General features: G+C 35.5%; 1 protein-coding gene across 3 annotated transcripts in view; it reads left to right on the top strand.

The window, feature by feature from the left end:
• Positions 1 to 14392, top strand: part of LAMP2 (lysosomal associated membrane protein 2) — a 43003-nt gene extending 28611 nt beyond the window's left edge. Inside the window, exon 9 of one of the 3 annotated variants that reach the window (XM_054471600.1) lies at positions 11915 to 14392. In XM_054471600.1, the coding sequence (XP_054327575.1) occupies positions 11915 to 12057 (143 nt within the window). In that variant the 3' untranslated portion in view covers positions 12058 to 14392. Of the gene's footprint in view, positions 1 to 1263; positions 4079 to 9094; positions 9618 to 11914 lie in introns of those variants that run through there. The other 2 variants (XM_054471602.2, XM_054471601.2) reach the window with 2 other exon arrangements.
• Positions 14393 to 15491: the final 1099 nt, after the last annotated feature.

Raw genomic sequence — 15491 nt, 5'->3', positions numbered from 1 at the left:
CCTGTAATAGAGATGAGCTGTGCTCTTTCTCTTTCTTTGAAACTTTGGTTTTTATGTACATAGAATTAAAAATATCACCCAAAGAGATATACAACATTTAATACTGATATTGAATGTATAATCTATTTGTGGAACTAGGTTCTTGGCTGTGGGTACCTATAAATACACCACATAGGTAATATTTGACTGTATGGGGAAAGAAATAGAATTGCAATAAGGCAGAAGAGTGTTGATTGGATTTTACTGGATCAGACCACTTTCTAGAAATAGAAGAAAATAGCCCCCATAGGCTGCCAACCCTGACCAGATAAGAAATGCAGTAAGCACACTCAAATTAGTAAGAGGTCCCAGTTTCTTGACTTTGCAGCCACTAAAATTGTATGTACTAAGTCACGATCTGCAAACTTTAAAGTTCCAAACAGTAAGTGTTTTAGGCTTTGGGGCCATATGGTCTCTGTCACAACTATTCAACCCTGCTATTGTAGCACGAAAACAGCAACACGTAAACAGATGACTGTGGCTGGGTTCCAATAAAACCTTATTTATGGACACTGGAATTTGAATTTTATATGCTCTCATGTGTCACAAAATATTTTTTTCAACCATTTAAAAATGTAAAGGCCATTTTTAGCTCTTGGACCAGATCTGGCCCATGGGCTACAGCTTGCTGACCCCTGACCCTAAAGAGACTCCAGAGCCAGCCTGGCTATTCTCATCACATGATACCTTCCTGATCCTGTTTCCACTTTCCCAAAAGACATTTACGCTCCCACTGAGAGGCTAATCTGGCTATGTAAAAGTGGGCTAGATTAGCTTCCTTTATTTCTGATAAAGTAATATGCCTATTTTGGAAAGGACTTGGAATATAAACAAAAATATACGTGTGTGTATATATGTATATGCTCACATTATATATATCACATATATATCAAATATATATGCACACATATATAATGTGCATATAATATATGCACATTACAATATGAGCTGTGTTTATAGATGTAAATGAATATACATGTATTCATATATATGAATATCTGCATATATACACATAAACAAATGAAAGGACAAAGAAAGTCTTAGAATATTAATTCTGGAACAGTTCTCTATTTTCTATAGCTTTATCATAAAAATATACCTGTTTTAGTTACTTGAAGTTGATCTTGTCAGAACATTTCAGACTTTTAAATCAACATCTTTGACTTCGGGACATTCTTTTGTAATTATACTCATTATTTGTTACACACTTTTTCTCACCTACAGCCCAAGAGTGTTCGCTGGATGATGACACCATTCTAATCCCAATTATAGTTGGTGCTGGTCTTTCAGGCTTGATTATCGTTATAGTGATTGCTTACGTAATTGGCAGAAGAAAAAGTTATGCTGGATATCAGACTCTGTAACACTAATCAATACGTGATCTCTGTTACAAAAGAAAAAAGCAAGTACAAGTTCCAACATGCAATACTGGTCAACTTAAGGTATATTTAGTTGCAGTCCAGCTCTTTAGAATGGGTAGTATGGGGGATTTCAAACTTAAACAAAAAACTATCAACTACAAATTAGTTGCCTGACTTTGGTGTTTCCAACCAAGGAATTAAAAACTGTTATTTTTACAACAAAAGATGTGCAAAATCACTGGATTATAAGTTCTATTTTACTGTCTTGAATTAGTATTTCAGTGTTTTCATTTTAGACATTCAGACTAAAAATACACAGTTTAGAAAAAACAATTTTTGAAAAAGAGATTTTTTTTCCCTGCCGGTAGTTGAGTTGGAACAACATGTTCTACAGTGGATTTGTACTTGCTCCTTTTGCTCTTTTTTTTTTTGGTGTGTGTGTGTGTGCGTGTGTGTGTGTGTGTGTGTGTGTGTGTGTGTGTGATTTTTGTTTGCAGGTTAACTTAGCTACTTTGGCATTGCTGCATATTTGACCTTTGAGAGATATAATAGTAGATTTGAACAGGGGCTGGTATTATTATGTTCTTAGCAATAAATGCTTTTCTAATGCTTTTTGAATACATTTGTATTTATGTGGCTGTAATGACAAAAGATACAAAAGCTTTTTAAAATTTAGAGTAGGTATTAATTTTATTGTTTAATCTTTTTTTTAAAAAAACTGGATATTTCAATCTTTTAAATTGCAATATATAAGACTATTCCAACTGGGCATTTCAATCCATTTTTTAGGTGCTTTAGAGATAGTTGCTTGCCAGTGCCAATTGAGGGCATTAGTACTTTGTGCTCATAAATTGGCCTCTGTATGCAGTACTAAAATTAATGCAGATTTCTCTTTAGCCTTCCAATATTTCTTGTTGGTAGTGATGTATTTTATTATTTTCTTTTTCTTAAGAAATGCCAGTGTGTCCTAGAACCTAGATAATGAAGTGCACTTACACTTATAAAATAACTTGCATCTAGGCTGGGCGTGGCAGCTCATGCCTGTAATCCCAGCACTTTGGGAGGCCGAGGTGGGTGGATCACTTGAGGCCAGGAGTTTGAGACCAGCCTGGCCAACATGGTGAAACCCCATCTCTATTAGAAATACAAAAAATTAGCTGGGCGTGGTGGTGGGTGCCTGTAATCCCAGTTACTCGGGAGGCTGAGGCAGGAGAATCACTTGAACCCGGGAGGCAGAGGTTGCGGTGAACCAAGAGCGCACCATTGCACTCCAGCCTGGGCAACAAAAACGAAACTCCGTCTCAAAACAAAACAAAACAAAATGAACAAACAAAACTTGCATCTAACCCAAAAGTCTTGGTTTTATCTTAATCCATTAAAAAGTTGTTCTTTGTTTCCAGCTTGCATTGATTGCTACAACATCACTAATTTGGCTTTCACATTTAAATGGTTCTGTGCTAATCAAAACTTTCATTGTTGTTATTCGTTATGGTAGAATCATTATTAATTCACGTGCTTTGTGTTCAGTTTTGTGCTCTGAGAGATGCACCAATTGTCAAATTACCGTGTACCACCTAATGTTTATAGGAGAAAGCAAAATACATCAGCTTGATAGTTAACACATCAAATATTTCTTGCTACTTCTAGGAGAACTTTTTTGGTGTGTGTTGGAATGGCTGAGCAAATATTAAAATTGTTAATATGCAGCCATATATGGAAGGTTCCTGTGGGTTTTTTTTTTGTGTGTGTGGTGGGGGGATTATGTGCCTCCCATTCACTAGAAAATGAGAAAATGTCTGGGTTCCAAAATATTGATATTGAATGGATCAATACACACACAGACATACATATATATATATATATATACACACACACATATATAGGCAGTTGCATGCTAGCATGTGTATTTTTATAACAATATAACTGAGTTATATTGGAATTATAAATATTTTCCGTCACTTAAATTTGCTCTTTGTTTAGCCTGAAAACCTTTATGGCTCAAGATCAGATTCCTGACTAACCCCTCTCTTAGAGCTGCAGCGAGCTGCATTACCAGCTTAAAACACTTCTTAAGGATTAAATATAGATGTGATTTTTCAAAATCATTTTTAATTTAAACTGTGTTTTAGTGTAAAATTGTTAACCTTATAAGATGGATAATGTGTATAAGAATGTAGGCCTTAACTATTTCACATGAGTCAAAACAAAGCAGCTTTAAAAAAATAATTGGAAGCACAAGTGCGTGGCACTGACTGAATGCTGTTAATATTTCTAAAAGTTTCTACATTCAGATTATATGCCTGATTCATAGTAAAATACCTCTAATAAACACTGTTTTATAGAAAACCTGACTTCAGTGAATATTTTTGTATTTTACATGGGCCAGTTTATATACTGCTATTTACACTATTATTTCCTATAGCTACATGTTCTTTGTACCTTTTGTAGTTTTATTTGTATTACTAGATTCATACCTTGATGGTAACGCTCTATCTGGTTTTGGGTGTTTTTCATGTTTTAGCATTTGTATAAAGAAACTGGTCCATGTAAATACTTTCCATGTTTTTTCTTCAAATGTTTAAACCACTAGTTGATGTATGGTATCTTTAGATATTTGCCTGTCTGTTTGCTCAAAATTGCTTCTAAAACAATAAAGATTCTTTTATTTCTTAAGGCAATTTGCTCACATTTTTTCCCGTTGGTTAAAGTCAAGATTTTGTATACTACATAATGGCAATTTCTTTCAAATGGAAAAACTTTAGAAATGTTTAGAAGTAGAACTAAATTATTTGCAAAATGTTCTGATGTTCTGTCTGTATATTACTATCTGGAAGAATAGTCCCATACATAGGCCTCGATTGATAGTAGGCAGGCTACAGAATAAGATTCACCTGCGAAGTGTTTTATAAAAATAGATTCCAGGCTCCATCCTTAGAGGATTTAACGTAGTAGGTCTAATGAGGAGACACACACACAGAGAGAGAGAGAGAGAGTGTCTCTGTGTGTGTGTGTGTGTGTGTGTGTGTAAGCTCCCCTGCTGAACCTGATGCATAGTCAGTTAGGGAACCAGTGATCTAGAATATTTATTTCATAATAAAAGCTTCGGAGTATCTCTTTGTACACTTTTCTCAATTCCTAAGTTGAGGTTAATATTTAATATCTCTACATAGTAGCTTTACATTGCAGCCATACATATTGAGCTATTGATCTGAACCAACGTAGGATTGTGTGCAGTCTCTCTCTTACTTAGATCACCCTAAAATACTTGAGCCTTCCAATTTCCATATACGGATAGTTACCTAGTCACCTTACTATATCACATAAGAAAACTTAGCAATGTAGCTGGTAACTTTTCTCTGAATTACCCAGTTAAGCCATGTGAATGCCAGTTAGTCATCATGGCTGCAAACTCTGCAGTTAACTACCATTGTCTTTGGCCAAGTTGTTTAACTTCTAGTGTCTCAATTTCTTCATCCAGTGGGTGGGGGCTTTAAAATCCTGCTACTCATTTCTTTGAGTGATAATTTGCATTTCAGCGGAATGCATCTTAGTATTTCATACATCTTAGTATTTTAGAAGGAATCTGATAAGCTACTTGTTACGTATCAAGAACATCCTATAAGTTGAGTGTAAAATGTACCACTTAAGTTTCCTGCAGTTTTTCAGGAGGAATTCTTATAAGACTTGTACATTTTTAAGATGATAGTATTTCATCTGTTTATTTAGGTAGATAATGTTAAATTGTCGTGGGCTCATCTTCCACCCATCTCCTTTTCTTTTATCCTGGTAGCTAACTTTCTGTGTTAATAATCACCATTTCTTGTCTTTGAAACTGGTATAGATATTCATGAATGATACTGAGTAGCTTCACAAATCTTTTCAGATGCATGTGATTTACTTAACACAGTTTGATTATAGATATAAAATGAATATAACAAATAAAATATCACCTAAGAATGTGCTTCTTAATGTTGATCCTTCCAAAAAGAAGTTTTGACTCGTTTGTTTGTTTTGTTTTGTTTGAGATGGAGTCTCGCTCTGTTGCCCAGGCTGGAGTGTGTATAGTGGTGCGATCTCAGCTCACTGCAACCTCCGCCTCCCAGGTTCAAGCAATTCTTATGCCTCAGCCTCCCAAGTAGCTGGGATTACAGACGAGTGCCACCACACCCGGCTACCTTTTTATTTTTTTAGTAGAGATGGGGTTTTGCCATGTTGGCCAGGCTGGTCTCGAATTCCTGACCTCAAGTGATCTGCCTGCCTCGACCTCCTGAACTGCTGTTATTATAGGCATGAGCCACTGTGCCTGGCCTCAACTGGTTTTTAAGAGAAGTTTTATTAGTTTTTGTTGTAAATGTATACCTCAGCTTTCCAGTTCTTGTGTTGAAAATTGTATTTGAAAAATGTCTGAACTGGCAGAAAATTGAAGATTAACAGCATTTTTAATCTACATGAAACTTCTTACTGAAATTTTAGTGGCCATGGAACTTTTTAATCTTTAAAAATCTTTATTGCTTCTATGGCTATTAAATTCTTCTGCAAATACGCTTTTCTTTTCCCCAGAAGCATTTTCAATACAGCGTTAAGTATACGTTAGGCAAGTAGATCAGATCAAAATGACTTAAAGGATGAGATTTTCTTTTCTTCAGAATGTGATCCCATTAAAGTTACTGTTTTACCAAAATTTTTTTCCATTAACTAAATAATTTTTAAAGGTTGAATTCATACAATCAATAGTTATTATAAATTAATATTTCACATACTAATTGAGAGCATTTTAAGTAAGTGACAGTATCTAGAAAGATCTTTGTATTAGCGGAATTGCTTTTTTGAGCTACTCTGGGAATATTTGTCTTACATGAAAGCCTTATTGGCAGTATTTATGAAAGTCGTTTCAGTACTAGGTCAAATACCCAATATGGGAAAGAGAGAACTATGAGTCTGTTGCCAGAATAAGAAATTAATCTACTAATGAATTTTTAAAAAGCCAAGTTATATTAAACCCACGGCATAATACTTTATGGTACATGTCACCTAATAGTTTATGGGCTGGGTGGTAATTTGGGAAATTGTAGGGGAGGTGCTAACTGGGGATTCTTAACACCATCTATTCACAGGTCACATCTGGCAACCTCAGCTCTCTGGATTCTTAACAGAACCAAGAAGCAAGTAAAAAAAATAATTGAACTGGCAGCCAAAGTCAATGTCAGAAAAGTTCATAAACTCCAGGGTTGCATTTTGTTCCTAGTTATTGCCCCAGAGGCTAGTGGGGGTGGCGGGGAAAGCTTGGCACATTTCTTGAATGCAAGCACAATCAGAATTGCCATGCAGTCTATTTGTCCTATCTTTGATACAGTTCTAATAAGCTTAGTTATCTGATTTATCAGTCCCTGGTAGACTGCAAGCTAGGCAGAGAACTAGGGCAACAAGACACAGGAAATGGGAAATAGAAATAGCAGTTAACTTCCTTCCTGCAAGTGTATCCATCTGTACCATTCCTTCCTCCTCTCCAGTCTCAGAGTAGGTTTTCTTTTCCTGGTTAAACTGAGGCAAACAGTTATGTCATCAAGGCCCATTTATATCTCTTTTCCCATTACTAAGTGACCCCAGATTGTTATGTATTGAGTTCTTATGTCTTATGCTTTTGGAATCCAATCTCTTAACTTGTAGGAGAACTTGTACCATTCAGCATCTTCTGTCAATTGCTAATGGCTCTTTCCCTCATCCTATTTAAGTTCTTCTAACCTGAAGCTATCCTTTCTTGTCCCTATGTCCCCCTTCTAATTACCTCCCTTTTGTCCTGCCTTAATCATTCTAAACTTCTCAAAATGAGTATTGTATTTGTTACCCTGCCCAAGTTCTTGATGTCCTAACCAATCACTTCCCATTCCCTCTTAAACCTGCAGCAATTTTACTGATATCTCCCACCCTTCATATTGCTAGAGGCAATGGACATGTTTCAAAGCTTTCTACTATTATTTGCTGTCTTTCCACCCTAATTGAAACTTTCCATCCTTAGCTTCTCTGGCGCCATTTTCTATCTGCCCTTTTACATCTTTTTCCTACTCCATTGTCTATCCCACAGGTATTGGTGTTCCCAAGGGTTTTTGTCTCTGATCCTCTTTTTATTCTACTTCCCCTTGCTAAGAAATGTTCTTGCCCATGTTTTAACTACCACTTAGGTTCATATAGCCACTTGGTTAGGACATTGTCATTTTTTTTTTTTTTTTGAGATGCGTTCTCGATATACTGCCCAGGCTGGTCTTGAACTCCTGGGCTCAAACAGTTCTCCCATCTCAGCTTCCCAAGTAGCTAGGACTACAGGCGTAAGCCACTATGCTCAACTAAGGACACAGGAATCTTAAACTCACATATCCAAAACTGAGCATCTCTCTCTTCCACGTATCCTTTTTACCCCCTGCTCCATATAACTACAAAAAACTGAAATGCATATATTCTTCCTCTTTTATAGAATGGCACCAGCATCTACATAATCAGTCAAGTGTGGAATTGGAAACCATTCTATTATCTCCTCCTCCTACACCCCCTACATCCATTTGGTCAATTTTGCCTTCTAATTTGATCTCCAGTCAGTGCTTTCTGCTTTTCTTCTGCACTTCATTAATCCAGCTCAGGACAATATTATTGGTTACCTGGACTCTGGTGATAAAGATGCCTCCTACCTTACTACCTCCATCTGCCATAACTTCTGAAATGAAATCCTGCGTAATATCCTGCTGCTGAATTTTTTTTTCATCAGGATAAGGCCAGACTACCTAAGAGCATATAGTACCTTTGTGACCTGGGTCCCTGCACACTTCTTCTGCCTTCTGTCCAGCCAAAAATAACCTTTTGATCCATTGTTCTAGCTATGCCAACCTGCTTGCGTTTCCCTTGAAGTGCTGTGTCTTTTTACTCTCCATATTTTTGTCTGTGCTATTTCTTATACCTGGAATGCCCTTCCCCCATTACTTGCATCGTTAATTCCTATTCATCCTTAAAATCTCAGCTCAAGTGTCACCTTTTGAAAGTGTGTCTTATGTAATAAGGCTGAACTTGAGTGTGCCTCTGAAATTTTTCCATGGCACTTTGTGTTGCCTGCTCCTACCACAACACATTTTGAAATTATAACCACTGATTTTTCTTGTCTGACTCTCACACTAGACTGAGCATCTTGAGGCAAACAGTTATGTCATCAGGGCCCGCTTATATCTCTTATATCTCTTTTCCCATTAGTAAATGACCCCAGATTGTAATGTATTGAGTTCTTATGTCTGCTTTGTATACTTGTTCATTCAGTGAGTTAATACTTAACAGCAATATTTGAAGCATTGTGCTTCTTCGACATCATAACAGTTTGCCTCTGAAAGCTCACGGCCTGATCATCAAGGCAAGGCTAATTATATTTGTTCATTATGTTCTGTTTAAGAAATCTGGGAAGTATGTGACCATGTTATACATTTTTCATCCAAAATGACTGCATTTTTACTTGGTACTTAAAAGTGTATTATTTGGTTATTTGGAAAATCACTTTTGTGGAACATCTCATTTGCTGATAATGAAATGCCAATGACTTGTTACCTTGGTATAGAAAACCAAAATGTATGTGTTAGGAAGTGCTGTCATTTTACTCAAAATACACAGATTTGAAAGTTTGTCACTGTTTCTGTTCTCAATTGTCCTTTCTCCACATCTAGCTCAAGACTGTAGTGCAGATGACGACAACTTCCTTGTGCCCATAGCGGTGGGAGCAGCCTTGGCAGGAGTACTTATTCTAGTGTTGCTGGCTTATTTTATTGGTCTCAAGCACCATCATGCTGGATATGAGCAATTTTAGAATCTGCAACCTGATTGATTATATAAAAATACATGCAAATAACAAGGTTTTCTTACCTCTCAGTTGTTGAAACACTTTGTTTCTTAAAATTGATATGTTGAAACTTTAATTCTTTGATAAATCCCAGCATTTTGAGATCAGTCTTTATTAATAAAACCTGTTCTCTTTAATCAGCTTAAAATCCAAAGTGTCATATTTACTGGTCCTGGAGACAAACTTGTTCCAAAGAACATCAACGTGCAATGTTTTAAGGTCTATCTTAAGAAGCCCTGGCCAAATTTTGATCCTAACCTTGAAGTATGCCTTGAACTTATTAACATGGCCATTATAAGAATAAAATATGTAGTTGTGTCTTAATGGAATTAATAAATATCATTTCACTACTGGTGTTCTGTTTCAATGTATAAGGACTATAGTGATTTAAACTCATCAATGTGCCTTTGCATAAAGTTCATTAAATAAATATTGATGTGGTATAAATGCCCATCAGATATGCTTAAACTTGGTTTTCAGCTGAATGAAGTAGAGAATGTCCTCAGGACCATCAGCATTTTAAAGGTTATGTGACTTTTGCTGATTTCTCTGAGTTCAAGTTAAGCATGAAGTTAGTACCTCAAGGCTGTGATTTTTCCCTAGGGATGATACAGACCCAAGAGGCTACAACAGAACTTAAACTGGCTTCGTAATTAGAGTTTTTAAGATAATTGTTTGTTTTTCAGCAATATAGACTGAAAAGATTCAAGCATATTTAGCCACTTGCTTTTTTGTTTCTTGTTTTGTTCTTCTTTGGATGCCTGATTAGTATTGAAAGATAGAAATATTCTATGAACTAATTAGGACAGATTGTGTTGTGTTTCTCTACCTCATCTTGTTGATCTCTGGAGCATTAAAATCTATTTAGTGTTGTCATCAGTGTGGTACTTATGAAATGTAAGCTAACAGCAATCTCAGAAGGGAGGCAGTGAAACATAGCAACTAGGCTCTTGTTTCTTCAAGATGGCCCCTGTGGGGCAGTGCATACATGGGGGTGTAAAGAGAAGCTGTTGGCATTAAAATGAGCTAGATAATCAGCCCTTGTTGAAGCATATTTCATGGTATAAGAGTAGCACAGACATGAAACAGAGATAAAGAAGGAAGGCTAATAGACTAGAAGACTTCCATGTTGAAGTATTATTAACCCATTGTATGTATATATGGGCATGATCAGAGTTTCTATAACTTCCTGATTAACAGTACAGTGTATCTTGTTACCCAGCTCTCAGTCTTTGAGAGCTTTCGGTAAAATATAGTAAATTCTTTCAACATAGGCTAACGTGTGGTTACTGAGATGAGTGTTATATACTCAGAACCGTAGCAACATTTTTATGAATGGTAAAAGTACAAGAGGAGGAAAAGTTAAAATTAGAAGAAAAATACAAGTTATTGCTTAATCGTAAATCACACCAGATAACACATTTTGTTAATTTCATTAGCTATTACTGGAAAGGACCTTAACGATTATTTACAGAAAGGGGAGTGAAGTTCATTGAGGTTCCATATCAAGTGGGCAACAAAACTATTATTAGCATTTTGATAAAAATTGCCCCTAATGAAATCTAGTCACTCAACAGTAAAACAACAGCTGGTTTACACTTGAAATTATGAGATCAGAATTGGGCACTTTGGGCTTCCGTACTGTGTTTTGCTTAAGTTTTTTTTTAATACTAATATGGGCTTTTTCAGTAGTAATATACCAAAACACTCCTATTTTAATCTCTGTTTGCTACTTCAAAACCTAATCCTCCTCAGATGGATCATGAGCATAAGAGGAAAAGAGAAGAGAATGAACACTTGTTGACCTCCTGATGTGTATCAGATGTTTTAGAAATATAATTGTATTTAATCCTCAAATACCTTATAGGTATTATTATCCCCTTCTTACAGATGAGGAAAGTGAGGCCCAGTTTAAATAACTTGCCCAAGGTCCTTTGGCTAGTACTGGAAGGAGTCAAGATTTAAACTCAGTTCTGTCTGAATCCAGAACTCAAAATCTACATTGCACATGTTGCTTTCCTGGCGGTTCGGTGGAATGGACTGCAATGCATTAGATACTGCTGTTATTCTTCCAGGCCACCGCTCAGCTAAAAATAATTGTGTATATATATATACACACATATATATACACACACATATATATACACACATATATATACACGTATACATATATATACATATATATGCACACATATATGTATATATATACTGCATTCTTGATCCTAAGTCTTTTTTAACTTAAATTTTATTACTTACACAGAATTCTTATTTATACTTTAATTATAGATGTGACAAAGGAGAAAGAAAGTAGGGAAATACACAGGCAGTGGTTTTAAGTGTAGATGATGGCTCCCTAACCCAGTGTCATTAGATAATCAAACCTAAAATCAAAACATATTAGGCAAGCACAATTCTCTATTTTAGACCCTTCCCATTCTTCCCTTACCTTCTGCTTTTCGTACTAAGGAATTTCATGTGATTTTAGATAAAGTGATAATGAGATATTGAGCAAATAAGAAAATAGAGGTAATGCTATAAAAGACTAAGCTATGTACACTTTCAAAATGCTTGTTTCTTGCATGCTTTTTACTACTTAATTGCATTCTTTACTAATTTCCTTTCCTTGCTGTCTGTTCTTTTCTAACAGCTGAAGAATGTTCTGCTGACTCTGACCTCAACTTTCTTATTCCTGTTGCAGTGGGTGTGGCCTTGGGCTTCCTTATAATTGTTGTCTTTATCTCTTATATGATTGGAAGAAGGAAAAGTCGTACTGGTTATCAGTCTGTGTAATCAATTAAATCTAGTGTTTTTTGTTTTTTGTTCTTTTTTGTTTTCAATTAGAAGTTACGTTTCCATTGGCTAAAAGCCAGGACATGCTGTGCAATAGATTGTTTAAGATATGCAGACTAACTTCAGTGAGTTCCTAGCTAACTTGGGCATGAGTACACTTATTTAAGACAAAATATATTAGGACCAATTTTTTTCTGTTTTTTTTTTCTTCCTTTGTTAAAGTATAATTAAAAGAAAAATTGTGGCTTAGAATTTTTTAAGTAAATAATGATTTTAAGCCCCTGGATCCAATTATGAAAGCAGTTTTACTGATGTGTAATTTTATATGTTACAGTTACTTATATTTTACTACTTTGATGTTATTTGCAAAATCAAAGGTGTTAAAGAATTTAACTTGCTTCAGGAAATAAGAACATAATGGATTCATTTTCATTGGTGGCAGACACGAAATTTGGTTCATGATAAGACCTCCTTTCCCCACCTCCTGATCAGCATTATTTAAATCTGTATTTTTCTGTTAGTTAAGAAAGAAATGGCTTCATGATATTGTATTTAATAGCAAAAGTTTGGCTGTCTTCTTCATTACTGTTAATAGCTACTATATTTTAACAAGGAGATTTCTTTTTTTGTTGTTGTTGTTCTAGAGTTTGGAATATACTGATTATCTCAGACTTGACATTTATACTGAAGGATGAAGTAAGACCTCCAGCTTTTTTTAAAAAAGGTGTTTGGAACACCTGTATGGGTTATGGTTTATTAAGGTTATGGTTTAGAAAGTTTTTTTCCCTCAGAGCCTTAACTTGTTAAGAAGGTTCATTTATCCTGCACTGAAAACAAAAACTCTATATACTTTGTTTGTGTGCCTCCTGCACTCTCCCATTCCCTACGTGAATATGCTCTAGTTGATATTTTTAATATATTGATTTCTTTTTTCTCACAGCAACAAGTGCTTACTCTAGAGGTTAGTGGGCCCTGATATGTCATCAGTCAGATGCCTACCTAGCCAAAGCTGGACCAAGATTATTCTGTACATTTGTTGATCTTGATATAGACTTATATCCCTGTAGGGACCGCTAATGGCTCCGGCTTCTGGAGTAAGGTACTGGAGACCACTCATCCCTGTGTCTGCTTGATTGGTTCAGCTGTTGAATTGCCCTTTTATTTGGAAGCAGTGTTGAAGTTGTCTAGGGTTCAAATGGCTGCTTTGTACACCTGTCATTAGTGTAAGGCAGATGTTTATTTTATCAAGCTATTTTATCTCTACATTTAACTAAAAACAAAAGTTCCCAAAGATCTGCCTTCACTTCAGAAATTTTTTTTGGATTAAAAAAATTAAGCCTGAACCTTAAATAAAGTGAGTTGGTTATTCATTCCAAGGATTAAGTCCCAATCTACCTCTCAGCACAATGCAGAAGCTCACCACTGTATTGCTGCCATTAACTCATGCCAGAACCCTTTGCCGATAACTGGAATTACAAATTTTTGTTAAAGAAAATTTATCAAGATCTTTCTCTACTGCCTTCTCTATATGTACATCTCAAAAACGTACATCTCAAAAACTGGAGTAGAAAGTTAGATTGCTCAACTACAACTCCTCTAGAACTCTATAGCTCTGACATGCAGATTCACACTCTCCTCTATTTGCTAAGTATGTAAAGAATGTTTTCTTTCAAAATGTTCTCTTTTGAGAACAACTGCTTATTTGTTATAAAAGCATTTGGTTAAAATGATGGCATCATAAAGAACAGTGGCTTCATTTCAATACATATTTTTGAGATGATTGTCTAGAAGCCAGATTAATAAAATCAGCTTGTGACCTTGCTAAGCATATAAATTGGAAACTCAGATACATTCAAAATTATGGGTTCATTTAAAAGTGTTCTACCTTTTGGGTATGAGACTAATATCACTAATTCCTCAATAGTTATCATGGCTCTATCTTAATTAGAAAATATGTGTGTTTAATTCTTTGAGAATTAAAATACAGAATATTAACAGAGGGTTAAAAACTGCTTCAACTCCAATAAGATAAAGGAAGCTCAAAATCTATGAGCTGAGTGTTCAATTAGCTTTGCCTACTGAGTTCAATTTTATGTCAATACAACAGTGGATCAGACAGTACGACTTTGAACTGGTGAATGTAAAGAATTGTTTTTCACCTAAGCTGCTTTGGAAGAACTGATGCTTGCTGCTAACTATAGTTTTGGATGTATCAATTTAGAGAACAAATTAATACCTGCAAAATAAAGCATACTGTGGTACTTCTGTTTGATCTAGTATGTGTGATTTTAGATTGATGGATTAAAAATTAATAAAGATCATACATTCCATGCCACTATGGATAACCTCATTTTTATTCCATATGCTCAGCCTTAAGAGCTTAGACTTAATTGTATAATCTAAGTTTCTTAAATTCTAGTCTCTTGGATTGTCAACAGGAATCATAGGATGTCATAGATCTGCAACTTAACCAAGTCCTGTCATTAGGAAGGCACTAGTACAGAACCTTTAGTACAGACACCTCAAATAGGGGGACCTACGTAGTCATGGAAATTACAAGAAAACATCAAAAACAAAATATGGAAATCTAACAAATGTAAGAACATCTTAACAAATGTACTTTCCGCGTATGTCTGTCTGCATTGATGAACTATACTAATTGTTGAAGTTCATTTCATTCTGAGTGAGACATACCTCAGGGATATGGTGGGGCAAGGGGAGGAGCTATCCATTTTCTGAATTTCCTTTAAATTCCTTACAATCCAGTCTAATGCTCAATTTTTATATAATTGGATAAAACAACAACACATATATAAACATACTCCTTTTTACATAAGAGGTATTTTTGGTGGGAGAAGGAATTAGACATTGGCTCCCTCCATAGTTTCAGAATAATAGGGTTTTATTTTCTGAAAGACATTTAATAGCTTGTAATTAAGTCAAAAAATGGCCTTCATAACTGCCACCTCAGGAGGCCTCTGAAAGAAGCACTTTAAGTTGACTGATAATTAGGAAGAGTGGTTGGATATATGTTGCTGTGAGGGTTACAGTGTATCTAAAAAGTCAACTTGGAGGGTCATCTTTTTAACTTCAATGTGTATACTTTTTGAATGCCAGAACTGCCTTTAGAATTCTGATGAAATGTTTTTCCTTTCCTTTGTTTTTACTGTCTGCATGTATTTTGATAGCAGTGTAAGTTTGGGTTCCTTTAATTTCAAGAGGTATGCATAATGAACAGGAGAAATCTTGCCATACAATGCATCTTTAGTAGGAAAAATCCATAATTTTATTGAGCAGTTACAGTGCTGTGCACTTTAAACACCTTATTTCATTTAATACACCAACTCTCTGAGGTTGGGGGTATCATTTCCAGTTTACAGATGGGATAACTGAGGCTTGAGTTGGTTACTTAACCAAAGTCACGCAGGATTAAG

The sequence above is a fragment of the Pongo pygmaeus genome, chromosome X (genome assembly GCF_028885625.2).
Source record: "Pongo pygmaeus isolate AG05252 chromosome X, NHGRI_mPonPyg2-v2.0_pri, whole genome shotgun sequence".
In the NCBI taxonomy this organism is placed as follows: domain Eukaryota; kingdom Metazoa; phylum Chordata; class Mammalia; order Primates; family Hominidae; genus Pongo; species Pongo pygmaeus.
The sequence above is the reverse complement of the archived record's forward strand: the minus strand, read 5'-3'. Positions and strand labels throughout refer to the sequence as shown.